This window comes from Dreissena polymorpha, chromosome 1, assembly GCF_020536995.1.
Source record: "Dreissena polymorpha isolate Duluth1 chromosome 1, UMN_Dpol_1.0, whole genome shotgun sequence".
Lineage (NCBI taxonomy): Eukaryota > Metazoa > Mollusca > Bivalvia > Myida > Dreissenidae > Dreissena > Dreissena polymorpha.
The window spans coordinates 107054642-107069724 of NC_068355.1; the positions used below are offsets into that span (position 1 = coordinate 107054642).

General features: G+C 35.9%; 2 protein-coding genes across 2 annotated transcripts in view; one reads left to right on the top strand and one right to left on the bottom strand.

Annotated features, from left to right (window-relative positions):
- LOC127865239 (E3 ubiquitin-protein ligase RNF185-like) overlaps nt 1-15083 on the top strand; it is a 422044-nt gene that overhangs the window by 264773 nt on the left and 142188 nt on the right. The gene's annotated exons all lie outside the window — the stretch shown is intronic.
- Nucleotides 7941-14980, bottom strand: LOC127865248 (fatty acid-binding protein homolog 7-like). The gene is made up of 4 exons (XM_052405288.1): nt 14781-14980; nt 14276-14451; nt 13626-13739; nt 7941-13115 (listed from the first exon to the last, which is right to left on the bottom strand). Exons 1-4 carry the CDS (start codon nt 14875-14877, stop codon nt 13062-13064), a joined length of 441 nt encoding a protein of 146 aa, XP_052261248.1. The 5' UTR covers nt 14878-14980; the 3' UTR covers nt 7941-13061.

Below are 15083 nucleotides of genomic sequence, written 5' to 3' on the forward strand. Positions count from 1 at the left end.
GAAAGCCAGATCATATATTCATTAATAGATGAATCTGCTGCCCTGTGTGTCATTCATTGACGCTTAGACGGAAAACTACATGACTATATTGACAACTTTAAGGCTTATATAAGACAAAATCTGAATAAATGCGATGTCTAAGTAATGTTTGGCCGATACATAGGGTTCAGCACCAAAAGTGTGGCGAGGTCAGGTAGACAATCCAATATCGAGTGTCGATCTAACGGGTGACGTGTCTGTACCACCACAGAATATTATAATAGGTGTCATAGAGAACAAACAACAGCTGACAGGATGCAATAAAATGGCTGGATAGTTTGGTATCGGTAAGGGAACATTTATTAAGACGGTAAACGCAGGCAACTCCATCAGACTGTTATAACAGCTTGTATGAACAAAAGTGTGAAGGAATATTTGTCTCAGAATGCTATGGAAATATTGATACAGAGGAAACGTGTTTTATAAGACCGAACCTTTGGGCAGCAAGAGTAGGGAAGTCGGGTAAGGCTATGCCATCGCTAGCAAGCTTGCCGCCAACCACGGAAGCATTATATGCAAATGTGAAACGTGTTCAATTAGATACAGCCCCCCCCCCCCCAAGATCTGAATCCATGTGATTAACACCTTGGGGTCGGGCGGGCGGGGGGATTCGGGCGGGCGGGGGGGTCGGGTGGGTGGGCGGGGGGGGGTCGGGGCGGGCGGGGGTCGGGCGAGCGGTCGGGGGGTCGGGCGGGGGGTCGGGCGGGCGGGCGGGGGGGGGGGGGTCGGGCGGACGGGGCGGGGGGGCAGGCGAGCGGGCGGGCGGACAGGAACATTCGGAGATAATATCTTATTTCTAGATGCTTCTTCTTCCATTCTGATTCTGAGATAAATTGCAATATCAAGCGCGTTTTAATAAGTGCGAAATCGAACAACTTCCAAAAGTAATAAAAACTAGGTAATTGACACAATCGCCCATCAGGGCTCTGTATTTTATCCGTTTTATTGCCAGGAAAATACTTTAACACAGATGCTTTTTACTATGTCATTGAATACAATATTACAAGGGAATTAAGAATAAATGGGTTATGGAAAATAGATTCATCTCGTTTGCAAAGCTTAAGGGCAAGCTCGTTTCGGAAGTATCTTAGTATTTGAAAATCATAAGAATGATTCTAAATCCTTATAGAAATCCTTAAAGGAACTTGGTCTTCTTTCTAAAAAGGGCAATTCATCAACTTCATGCAACATTGGTCTGAAAATAGATGATGAAATCTGTTTTGATAAATTCAAGGTTGCTAAAAAATATAATATTATTTATTGTACTGTTGCATCTAATCTTACAGCAAAACTACCTGCAACATAAAACAGATTTGGCAAGCAGTTTGTATCTTATTTTTATTCATCAAAGGCATTACACCTAGTAAATAAATACTAAATTTTTTTTTTCATTGATGTCAGAAAATAGTATATTAAAGTATTTGAATAAGCTAGGGGAAAATAAATCTACTGGCTTAGGTGGTATTCCATCTCGTTTTTTTAGGGATAGTGCAACTATTATTACTTTTACTTTAACACATATTGTAAATGTATCACTTATACAAGGTACTGTGCCAGATGATTTGAAGGCTGCTAGAGTTGTTCCTCTTTATAAAAAAGATGAAAAAACTCAAGTAGGTAATTACCGGTCTGTGTATATTTTAAGTATTATTTCAAAAGTTTTCGAAAGAGTTGTATATGACCAAATTTGTACTTATCTTAAAGAAAAGTTTTTATTATATAAATTTCAATCTGGTTTGAGAGGTGGTTTTTCCACAGACACCTGTCTTATTCATTTTTCAGACTTTATTAGGTTTCATATGGATAAAGGTCACCTTGTAGGTATGATTTTAATGGATCTTCAAACAGCTTTTGACACAGTAGACCATTCAGTTCTTCTTATGAAATTAGAAGCCATGGGTCTCAGTCCTGATGTTCTTCAATGGTTTAAGTCATACCTTTCTGACAGGCAACAACTTGTTGATGTAGCTGGTTCTTTCTCTTCTAGTGGTAAGGTTACTCGCGGAGTTCCCCATGGATCCATCTTGGGGCCACTACTTTTCTTAATATATGAAAATGATATGCAGGCAGTGGTTAAAAATAAACTTCTTCTGTATGCTGATGATTCTGCCATTCTTGTTGCAGGTAAAAACATGTCTTTCATTGAAAAATAACTGACAGATGAATTACAGTCTGTCATTCAATAGCTAATTGACTATAAACTTTCTCTTCATTTAGGAAGAGATAATTCTATTTGGTTCTAAACCTAGGTTAAAGTCAGGTGCTTCTGTCAATGTTAGTTGTAATGGTTCTCATATTCAGTCAAATATCTTGGTGCTACACTTGATCAGTCTCTGTCTGGTGATTCAATGGCTAGTCTGTTGTTTAAAAGGCCAAAACAAAGATAAAGTTCCTGTATAGAAAACGTGATTTTCTCTCATTCCACATTAAGAAACTTCTGGTCATGGCTCTAATCCAATGTCATTTCGATTACGCATGTTGTTTTTGGTATCATGGTATTACCAAATTTTGGAAAGATAAACTTCAGGTCACACAAAATACATTAATAAGGTTTGTCCTCAATCTAGGTCATATGTCACATATAGGTAATGAACATTTTAAGATTTTGAATTGGTTACCTGTTCAAAAGAAAGTAGAACAAACTACCCTTTGTCATGTTTTCAAAATAAAAAAATGGTTTGGCTCCTGAATATATGAGTGGCATAACCCTTTAACACTCTTCATTCATACAAGACTAGGTCAAGTGAAAGTGGGTGTTATATTTTACCCAAAGTCAATGGTTTTGGTGCTAAATCTTTTGCATATAATGCTTGTGTTCTGTGGAACAAATTACCTTCCTCCTGAAGGAATATTACAAGTATATCTAATTTTAAGTTGTCAGTTAAAACTCATCTTCTTAATATGTAATCCTCCTTTTTAGATCTATACAGTTAGTTTTACATTGATCCACATTTTATCATATCTACTTTTTTATGCAAATAATTGTCTTTTATAACTCAAATCTGTGATATTCATCTCATGCCTCTCTATGTCAATACCACAAATATCCAATGACCAAAATGGAAATAAGAGATTAAGTTCTCTTTTTTGTGTAATCCTTAGTATTATGTTATTGGCATGGTTTCATTTCTCATACATGTTTATTGTTTTACTATTGTATCATGTATGTAGATATGATTATCATGTTGTATCATGTTGTATCATTATACTGAAATAAATTTATCTTCATATCGTCTATTATTGACAAATATACTTGGGAAAGCCTATGATATCACGTGATGCTTTTTAATGAGAATGGCATGTAAAAAGTTATATTCGAACGTTTGTCATGGAACATATTTCAGAATTATTATATCCGGGAAGTGGTAAAACGTAACAGATTTGATGTTTCTCGCGCTGCGCCTTACAACCCAGTTTCAGTTCGTGTATACCATGTCAGCCATGTAAAGCTTCCTTACACATAGACAAACACGATCGACGCCAATGTGCTGAAAGCACTGGGGCAGTTTTCATTTTTATTAGTATAGATGGACAATACATCGTTGGTGGTGTTCGCACAATACATCGTTGTTGGTATTCGCGGTAAATATTTGTGCCCGTTTGAATCCGCTGCGATAAGATTTGCTTGCCTAAACAATTTTAGCATGTTACACAACTTCTGTCGAGAAAGTTGCCGTCGAGCACACTTTAAAATGCATTTCATTACGGTAACACATCGGACCGTCTTTACAGAAGCGTATATGGTACACCCCAATTATATGGTCATGCCGGATTAATTGATATCGACTTACTGTGAAATAACATGGTATGTCGACATAGTTTTGTAGCTTTTTCCCCACTTAATTTTACTTGCCATAACGACATTATGTTAAAATCTCGACATAAATGTTTCCGGCTTCTCACGAAAAAATATTTGGTCGACATGATCTAAGTCGACAAATCAACATAATTTTTGGCGTCATGCTCTTGTGAAAATGACTTGGCATCATAGTTTTAGACGACACGATGAGATATTTTTAAGCCATGACACCTTTTTCATATCATGCCGTCGTAGAATATGGAACACCCCAATAATATGGTCATGCCGGATTAGTTTATATCGACTTTGTGTGAAATAACATGGTAGTTCGTCATAGATTTGTAGGTTTTTCCATCTTAATTTTACTCGCCATAACGACATTAAGTTAGTCTCGACGTAAATGTTTCCGGCTTTTCCCCAAAAAACATTTGGTCGACAAGATCTAGGTCGATTAATCAACATAATTTTTGGCGTCATGCTCTTGTGAAATTGACTTGCTATCGTAGTTTTAGTCGACACGTTATTTTTTACGCCATGACACCTTTTTCATATCATGCCGTCATATAATTTTGACAGCATCAGGGTGTACCATATAAGCTTCCATACGTCTTCGATAGGCTTTCGTCGACTGGCGTTAAGATTACACAATAGTCGTCTTGTATGGAACGCCTCGTCTGTCTCCTGTTAACTATTTATATATCGCAGGTTTCATTGAAATGATGTGGGTTTAAATAACATGATATGTGTTTATAATAGTATGCTGTGTGCTTGTCATAGAATGCTGTGTTTTTGTGATCGTATGATGTGTGTTTGTAATGGTATGCTGTGTGTTTGTGATGATATACCGTGTGTTTGTTATGATGTGCTGTGTGTTTGCCATAGTCTGCTATGTGTTTGTCATGGTGTGTTGTGTGTTTGTCATGGCATGCTATGTGTTTGTTATGGTACATTGTGTGTTTGTGATGGTATGCTGTTTCATTGAAATGATGTGGGTTTAAATCAAATGATATGTGCTTATAATAGTATGCTGTTTGCTTGCCATAGTATGGTGTGTGTATGTGATGGTATGCTGCCTTTTGTCATGGTATGATAGGTGTTTGTAATGGAATGCTGTGAGTTTGTCATGGTATGCTGTGTTTTTGTCATGGTATGCTGTGTGTTTGTCATGGTATGCTGTGTGTTTATCATGGTGTGTGTTTGTTGTACTGTCCTGCGGGTTTATCTAACATGATGTCCTTTTCATTAACTGTGATGTAAGTTGGTGTTATTTTCATTCGGAACGCATGGTTCTTGTCAAAGACCTAATGGTTACGTCATACGTTTGTCCGTCGGTCCGTATGTCCGTCCGCCCGTCTGTCTATCTGCCTGCCTTCCTGCCTGTCTGTCTGGTTGTGTCTGTCCGTCCGCCCGTCCCTCGCTCAGTCCATGGGTCCTTATTTTAGTATGTCAGTGCGTATGCCCGTCCGTCTGTCCGTACGTATATCAGAAAGAGGCACAGACGGAAAGAAAGACAGACAGATATTCGGACGCAGGCAGGAACTGACGGACATGAAGAAAGATGGACAGATGCACGGCGAGTCGGAAATAAGTACACACGGACGGACACACGAACAAATGGGCATAGGGACATACGTTCGGACGGACAGACAGAGAGAAAACAGAAAAACAGACAGACAGCAAACAGACGAGAATCACAGACAAACAGAAATAAGGACACACGGACGGACGGACGCACGGATGGTAATTCGGGGGAACGGACAGAAAGACAGACACACAAACAGACAGACAACAGACAGATGAACAACAGACACACAAACAGATAAACAGAACGACAGACACACAGAAAGAAACACAGACAAAGAGACAGACGTACGGACAGACGGAAATACGGACATACCTATGACGTAACCATTAGTTCTTTGACAAGAACCGCGTGTTCCGAATGAAAATAACGCCAACTTACATCATAGCGAATGAAAAGGACATCATGTTAGATAAACCCGCAGGATAGTGCAACAAACACACAGCATCCCTTGATAAACACACAGCATACCATGACAAACACACAGCATACCATGACGAAAACACAGCATACCATGACAAACTCACAGCATTCCATTACAAACACCTATCATACCATGACAAAAGGCAGCATACCATCACATACACACACCATACTATGGCAAGCAAACAGCATACTATTATAAGCACATATCATTTGATTTAAACCCATATCATTTCGATGAAACAGCATACCATCACAAACACACAATGTACCATAACAAACACATAGCATGCCATGACAAACACACAACACACCATGACAGACACATACCATGACAAACAAACAGCGTACCATGACAAACACCTAGCATACCATGACAAAACACAGTAACCATGACAAACACATAGCTTACCATCACAAACATACATCATACCATGGCAAGCACACAGCATACTATTAAAAGCACGTATCATATGATTTAAGCCCGCATCATTTCAATGAAACTCAGAGCATACCACCACAAATACACAGCATACCATGTCAAACACACAACATACCATTACAAACACGCAGCAGAATATGGCAAGCACACAGCATATCATCACGAACACATAGCATACTATACTAAACCCACTGCATACTATGGCAAGCACACAGCATACTATTATAAACACACATCATATGATTTAAACCCACATCATTTAAATGAAACCTCTGAAATATCAATAGTCAAACCACGCGATATTATTGTGGTATGTCAATCATCGATTTTTAATATGTTTTCAACATTTGCATGATAAGGACCAATTTTGATAAAATTAATTAGAAATATTTATCCATTTAGACCAGTTTATTAAGCATGAGCACAATAATTCACTATACTATAATTATGCAATTAAATAAGATTCGAGTATTGCCGGCTGACCTATATGCACTCGTTTATTTTCATGTTTCTTGTGTTTTTCTATTCTGTAAATATAAGAAATAATATCACATAAAGCAAAATAAGCCACGAAATCTGGCGCAACACCTCGTAATTGATTTGCTTGTGATGTAGCTAAGAACTGCGCAGAAAAAAGGCATCCGCTACTTTTTATCTCATAGAGATAACTTTTGATCGTTCATAAACATCGACCACAATCAACGCCGTATATCTTTTTTAAAGATATTTCTTGTTTACTCTATCACCGCTTTTTACGAAGGATTCCTGAAATAGTCGATGTATTACGGTTGATACCGGAGATTTTGATGTTAAGAGTGATCTCCCGGCAATAGTAATTTACGCTGCAATTTGCGCTGGAATTAGGTTTTTTAATACTGGTTCCCCTTTCGGATTGTGAACTATTTGTAATGGCGGTGTATTCAAAATCGAAGACTAATTCTTAATCAAAGTCGCAATAGCAATCGACTTAAGTAGTAATATAGATCCACAAAGATATTAACAGCTTGTTAAATTTAGTAGCAACATAGCCAAATGCACATAGTTGAACAAAGAACGCCGTTAGAATAAGCATTAATACAAATTCCAAAAGTTCAACTGCAGCTGTCAATAACAAACACGAAGTAAAGATATACATGAAGTAATTATAAACTTATCAACATGCGACATTAAGATGAAATGTTTGCATAGCAAATGTAACTAGTTAAAATGCAAAGACTATGTATCAGAAAGCATATGACAGTAGTTAAAATGAGAATGTCATTTAACATCATGCATGGACTGGCGGATATTCCCTTCCATAAATTTTGTATAAGCTTTATGACATTAAATATGTACTTAATAATCAAACAGTCAAGTTTAGGACTTTGTGATATATATTATGTTTCCTATCACAATCCTGTTTTAATTGAATCAGAATACAGACCATCGTATTGTATAATTTAGTTAATGTCAGCGTGATATAATAACTAACTTAAATGAAGATTTAAATTCTTCAGCTTATTTTTTTCTCTCGTTCGGAAAAATTGAGTAATACTCGGTGATCGTCATTTTCTATCTTAAATGGTCTTAAACAGTTGATGGCACACAAATCAACGGTTTCAGCAATATCGACTACCATAATTGATCACTTGTATACAAAACTCGGCTCGATCGAATCACATGAGTTTATGATTTATTGATGATAACAAGTGATAATTTTTCTGTATGTTTCAACACTTAAAACAGAATAGCAAAGAACCAACATTTAACAAAATGTTATAGGAAATTTAAACTTTTAACAAACTCGAAGTTCAAACCGATTTATTTAAATCAAATTTAAACATCATTGAAGCAGTTTCTGGTACCACTACAGGTCCCAATTATTGACTATTTACAACGAACATCTCGTTTAACATTCATGCTCGATTATAACAAAAAGAATAGTTTTTATACGATGTGAAAAGTACAATGAGTGCCTGGATAAAAAGCTGCATGGACGATTACAAGAAGCAACGTCATTATGTAACTGTTCTAATTATTAAAAAATAAAACAGGTTTACATGTATATCCAATCAGTTTAAAAATAATAAAACAGTTTTATAATCAATCAGTTAAAGACATTTATCAACTTAACATTGATGAACAAGGGACAAAATTGTCACAAAAAAAGGTTTTCAAAAAAAAATATTTATAACTAGAGCTTTGTCACAGACGTGACGTATACCCCCACATGCTGCATTGACACAGAATATTTTGCATGCTGTCTTCACAAAACAAGAGAATCTAAAAAATAAATATTGTCAAGTACTGGTTTAAACTACTATCGTCAAATGAAAGTAGCGTGATTCGACTTATATACAACATGTTAAAAAACGATGCAAATAACGGTAATACTTACGGCAATCAAAACTGAGCTAGGAACGTGAAAAGCATTCTGGAAAACATTGGGATGTCTGAACTATGGGTCAATCAAAACATTACTAAAGTACAGTTACAGCTTTCTAAACAAAGGATAATGGATATTTATACACAAACATGGCATAGCGACGTGATAAATTCCCAAAGTCTCTCATCGTATTGCCTATTTAAACACCATTTTACACTTGAATCATATTTAGATAAAGTAAATGAAACAAAATATAGAATCGCACTTAGTAAGTTCCGCTTATCATCACATAATCTCGAAATAGAAAGGGGGCGATATAATAATATCGAACGAGAAAATCGGATGTGTAAATTATGCACCATGAACGTTATAGAAAATGAATATCATTTCCTACTAGTATGTCCAATATATGCACACCTACGAAAAAAACTTTTTAAACCGCACTATTGCAGATGGCAAACAATAAATAAATTTACAATATTAATGTCCAGCAAGAGTAAAAGTGAAATGATAAGTACTGCGAAATTTATTTATGAAGCAAATAACTTAAGACAGCATCTCGTTTCGTAATTCTATATTTTATCAGTAATCAAGTAATCTTGATGTTAATGGTAAAATTGAAACATAAACATGCTAGGAATGTGTACCGTGTGTGTTTTTGCAATCACTTACAAATATATAATTAATGCTCATTTTCAAATGAGAGGGCTATGAACCTGTATAGGCTTTATAGATAAATAAATGTATGTTTGTTGTTGTTGTATACTCACTTGTATATAATAAATGCTCATTTTCATATGTGAGGGCTATAAACTTGTATAGGCTTTATTGATGAATACATGTTGTTGTTTGTTGTATTCTTGTATATATTAAATTAATGCTCATTTTCATATGTGAGGGCTATGAACTCGTATTAGCTTCATAGATGTTGTTGTTGTTGTTGTTGTATACATTTCATAACATACACAAAAGAGAATTGTATTATATGACAAAACAGTGCATTACGTAATTGACTTAAATGTTTAAGGTAGTTTATTTAAAATATTCCACGTAAATAGGATTCTTAAAATTGTTATTTCAGACACACCCACATATAACATTCGTATCCACAAATGTTTATTTCTCCAAATAATATTTAAATTTCTTCCAATCGTATGCCTTGTAAGTAATTAGTAAATATAAGATGTGCAGTTGCAATATCAGATGCAATTATGTATTCCCTTCATAACTAACCATGTTAACCAGTTCATAACACTATCGTCCAATTTCTATCTTCTACCATTACTTATAAATTGTATAATGCGTATATAATGTAGGCTATGAGCTTGTATAAGCTTTACTGCTGAATAAATGTTGTTGTTTGTTGTTGTTGTAATTTATCGCGATTTTTAAGAAATATTATGCCATTATCATTTATGGCAATTTTGACCTTTGAACTCTTGAATTCTTTCGCATGAAACGCAGTCCAATGACTGTGAACAAAATAAATGTACAGAGTCGTTTTAAAATCTCACAATGAATGATATAGTTGTGGCCCGGCCAAGCTCATTTATGGCCATTTTTGACTTTTTAACTCCAAGTGTGACCTTGGCCTTGGAGATATCGACGTAAAGTGCCGTGTTATTTTAAAATCTCACAATGAATGACATAGTTATGGCCCGGACAAGATCATTTATGGCCATTTTTTACCTTTGAACTCACAGTGTAACCTTGACGTTGCAGATATCAACGTAATTCTTTCGCATGGCACACCGTCCAATGATGGTGAACAAATGTGCCAAATGATTTTAAAATCTCACAATCAACGTCATACTTAGCCTCGACAAGCTCATTAAGGCCATTTTTGACCTTTGAACTCAAAGTGTGACCTTGACCTTGGAGATATCGACTTAATTCTTTCGCATGACACACTGTCCAATGATGGTGAAAAAATGTGCCAAATGATTTTAGAATCTCACAATGAACGACATAGTTATGGCCCGGACAAGCTCATTTATGGCCATTTTTTACCTTTGAACTCGAAGTGTGACCTTGACCTTGGAGATATCCATGTAATTCTTTCGCGCGACACACCGTCCAATGATGGTGAACAAATGTGCCAAATGATTTTAAAATCTCACAATAAATGACACAGTTATGGCCCGCACAAGCTCATTTATGGCCATTTTTGACCTTTGAACTCTAAGTGTGACCTTGAACTTGGAGATATCCACGTAATTCTTTCGCGCGACACACCGTCCAATGATGGTGAACAAATGTGCGGAATGATTTTAAAATCTCACAATGAACGACATAGTTATGGCCCGGACAAGCTCATTTATGGCCATTTTCGACCTTTGAAGTGTGACCTTGACCTTAGAGATAACGACGTAATTCTTTCGCGCGACACACCGTCCAATGATGGTGAACAAATGTGCGGAATGATTTTAAAATCTCACAATGAACGACATAGTTATGGCCCGGACAAGCTCATTTATGGCCATTTTCGACCTTCGAAGTGTGACCTTGACCTTAGAGATAACGACGTAATTCTTTCGCGCGACACACCGTCCAATGATGCTGAACAAATGTGCCAAATGATTTTAAAATCTCACAATGAACGACATAGTTATGACCCGGACCAGCTTGTTCCGCCCGCCGACATTCGCCAATCTAATAACCAGTTTTTCCTTCGGAAAACCTGGTTGAAAAATCACAGTTCCATCATTAACCAAAATGAACCAATAACTCGTCCTTCAACAATAACAGTAAATTACGAAGCAGTAAACACTAAGTTTACAAAAATCTTCGACACACTAGCTTAAACAAAAATTATTAATAATAAATAAATATTGGAAACATCGCGAAATAATGATATTAATACGCACATACGTGTTTTTAATATCGAACCCATTCCATGTCCGGAAAATAATCGACTCTAAAGAAAAATAAAGCATCAGAAAAAAGAAATTCGGGAGACATATTGCTAAAATCCTTCCTGCATGTGTGAGTCAAATTTGTAAATTCTAGTCTTAATTGATTCGACATTTAATTTGCGCGATTTCAATACACGTGGTTGTGTGCCCGATTCACGAGACATATGGCTTTCTGCATTTTTTAAAAACAATAGTACGCGCACTATTTCATTCGTTAGAACATTCCTCAATTTTAATATACAATCAATATTTCTATGCTAGTTGGTGTCGATGTATATTTGCCTTAATATAAGTAATGTTTAAAACACGATCTGTATAATGACACAAATACGGTCAAAACAAAATAAGGCATATGTTTCCTCTAAATATAAAAAAATAGGGTCAGTAGGTCTGCCAAACTTTAAACATCACCTTTTGGTTCACTACACACAAGTTATTTCTCAATAAAAACGGATTTCCAATGACAGAAATTTCCCAAATGGCTTTGAAACTTATATATTTTTGTCAATTATTTCATTATGTTTGCGAATATGATTGAATTATGCAAGGATGATAAAACAATCCGACCGTAATACCAGATAAATAATGAGGGTCGCACGGGTTTGTGGAAAGAAACGCAAAGCGAAGTTACATGTCATACACAAGCGTTTGATTCGACCCGCTCGGTGATAAAAAGTGAGTTGAATTGAACACGTACCGGGATTCCCGTTGTTACCAAAACTACTGTGCATATGTGCATAAAAATGTCCACATTTATTTTATTATAAATGAAACAAAACCAGCAAATTATTAAACAGATCGACAACAAGTCGCTAAACCCAAATAAACCAAATATATAAACAATATAACCAAATATATGCTAAGCACTGATTTGAGTATAAAACATATTGCGTAAGAATATGTGCCCAAAAGATAAAAAAGCATTGAGGTTTACATATATATAAGATAAATAAAAAAGCATGAATTGATACAACCATATATTGCCAATATACATGACAACGCCCGCAACAACACATTCTTCAGCGTAGTGTAATTTCGAAAAAGGCGTTAATAAAATAGGTTTGTTTCATGGTCTTCATGATCAACTTTAGCGATTCTAAAATTGAATTAATATACAAAACGTGAAGAAATATGTGAATAATGTTATTACATGTAAATCGCATATTAAACACACGGAAATATCCAATCATTATAACAAAACACCGTAGCGTTAAACACAACGCATACATACATAATGATTTCATGCGGATATGTAAATCTTATGCTTAAATGCAAAATTGTATAATAGAATGCGATAATACAGTAATGTAAAAGCTTACAATTAATGTGTTTGCTGAGAATATATAGGGTAATTAACGCAGTACATTAACGTAGCCCGTCGCGCTACAGCCATTTGCCGATGCCAATCAGAGTAACATTCACAGAAACTGTTCATTCTGCTGCACCAGCAGGGGAAACCTTAAATCTTGTTGACAGTGACAGCAGGAGGCGAGCGATTAGGTGACCCGTTTCCAGTACCTCTTACAGACAACGTCGCCAACCTGCATCGTCTGCGAAAAAGAAAAACAGTATACGTCTGCGAAAAAATACAGAATAAAAATAATCAAATCAAATTGAAATCGAGTTAATACATTTTGTCATTATTTGTTGTGGAATAATAAACTGTTTGTAATATTGATGCATGTTAGCAAACTACTCGCGCATATCAGTCATGATTTAATTGTTACACATAAAAAGGTTTGCGGAGGGTTATTGGCCAACACACTATGGTTGAAGAATACCATTTATAAAAACGCACACATTGCTTTTCAAATACCGCTACAAAGTATTTGTCACACGGTTCGTGTATATTAAAAGGGACTTGTTCACAGATAGCCGCATTTTTAAGTGGGTCAGTAAATGCCTTAAACAAATTACTAGCTTTTACCCACAGAATTGTATAGCTCCCCTGGGCCCTATAACTACAAGAACAGAATGCATGGAAGAAAAAAATGTTCCCATTTATTAAAAGTAAGTTGTATTTGTATCTGTATGTTACAAGAATAATAATTGATGAATACCACCAATAAATCCCCCGTGTCTATGATCTCACGAACTGCTGTCGTTGGTTTAACTGTGTCACTTAATGGTTTGTTTGAAATTGTCAATTTTCCGTCTTCAAAGGTAGCAATGGCCTGCAATTATTTCGATATAAGTAACATAACATCAACATGAATAAATGCGAAACCAAAAGCCAAAAGCACTCAAGGAGACTGGTGGACGCATAAGCAGATGATGTTTGGTTTTTTAGTTATCAGTTTTATGCAAATATTAATATTGGTGGAAATTTTATAATAGGTTACTGAAAACATTTAAGATCTGTTTGACGATCAATTTAAGATTCAAATGATTTTCTTGTTCAATTACAAAATGTATTTATAGAGCAACACTGCAATATAATGCTACACTCATAAGTTACACCACATTAGTTGCACATTAATTGCACAAAGCATGGAATTAGTTATTTGTGGAGTGCAGCTCTCTATATGGGATTTAAAAAAAAATGTATGGCCATCATAACAGTATCAAACAAAATATGGTCTTTTTTGTTCAATAAATTATTTTTAAAAAAATACATTTTACCACATATCGGTCGCAATTTTTGTATCTAGTTTAATAAAACATCACATCCTGTAACCATGACAATGCATGGGGGGAGGCTATTCAGTACCTTCGTTTTGTTCCCCTGAAAATCCTCCTCGTATTCCTCGTTCAACCGAAAAGAGCTCATCTTCTTCATAAATGTAGAATTGAGAGTTATGGTAATTGTTTCGTCTTGAAGATCTACTGTTATGTCTGAGGTTGGTTTAGAACGACTTGCCATTTTCCTAATCAGGTAGTTTACCCCTTAAAATTGAAATATGCACAGCACGGAACGTAATAATAAGTATATTATTATACATAGAGAGAGATGTTCTTGTTCCGGGGTGGGTGAGAAAAACACCCAGAAGATAGTATGAAACGAAAATCAGTTAATCAGTTATGTTGTTTATTTGCTTTCGAACGAGTTCTCAATTTACAGCAGGAATTCTAGATAATGGTTTTTTCCTTGCAACCCGAGTCCGACGCATTATTTCTATTACATCCGAATAAGTACTTATCCGAACACAATCTACCATACGACAAGACTGGTAAAACAAGTAAAGAAACGATTTCAGCTAGCTTGTCCAACTTACCAACTTCCGCAAGAAATTCTTCAAACAATTCATTACGGTCAACCCTCCACGTTCCAGAAAATTTCTTCTGGATTTCTTCGTATTGATTAGATGTCATATTTAGAAACAATCTGAACGCATCGGACAGTGGGCTACACCACACCGTCACACCACACGATCGCCGATATGGCGGTATTGTCCGAGGTGTCCCGATTGATTTAGAAAATCCCTGAAATATAGAAGGGAAGTAACTTGAACAATCCGATTTCATTGCCGGTGCTAAATATATCGCAATGTTGCATAAATAATACACGAATCCGTCAA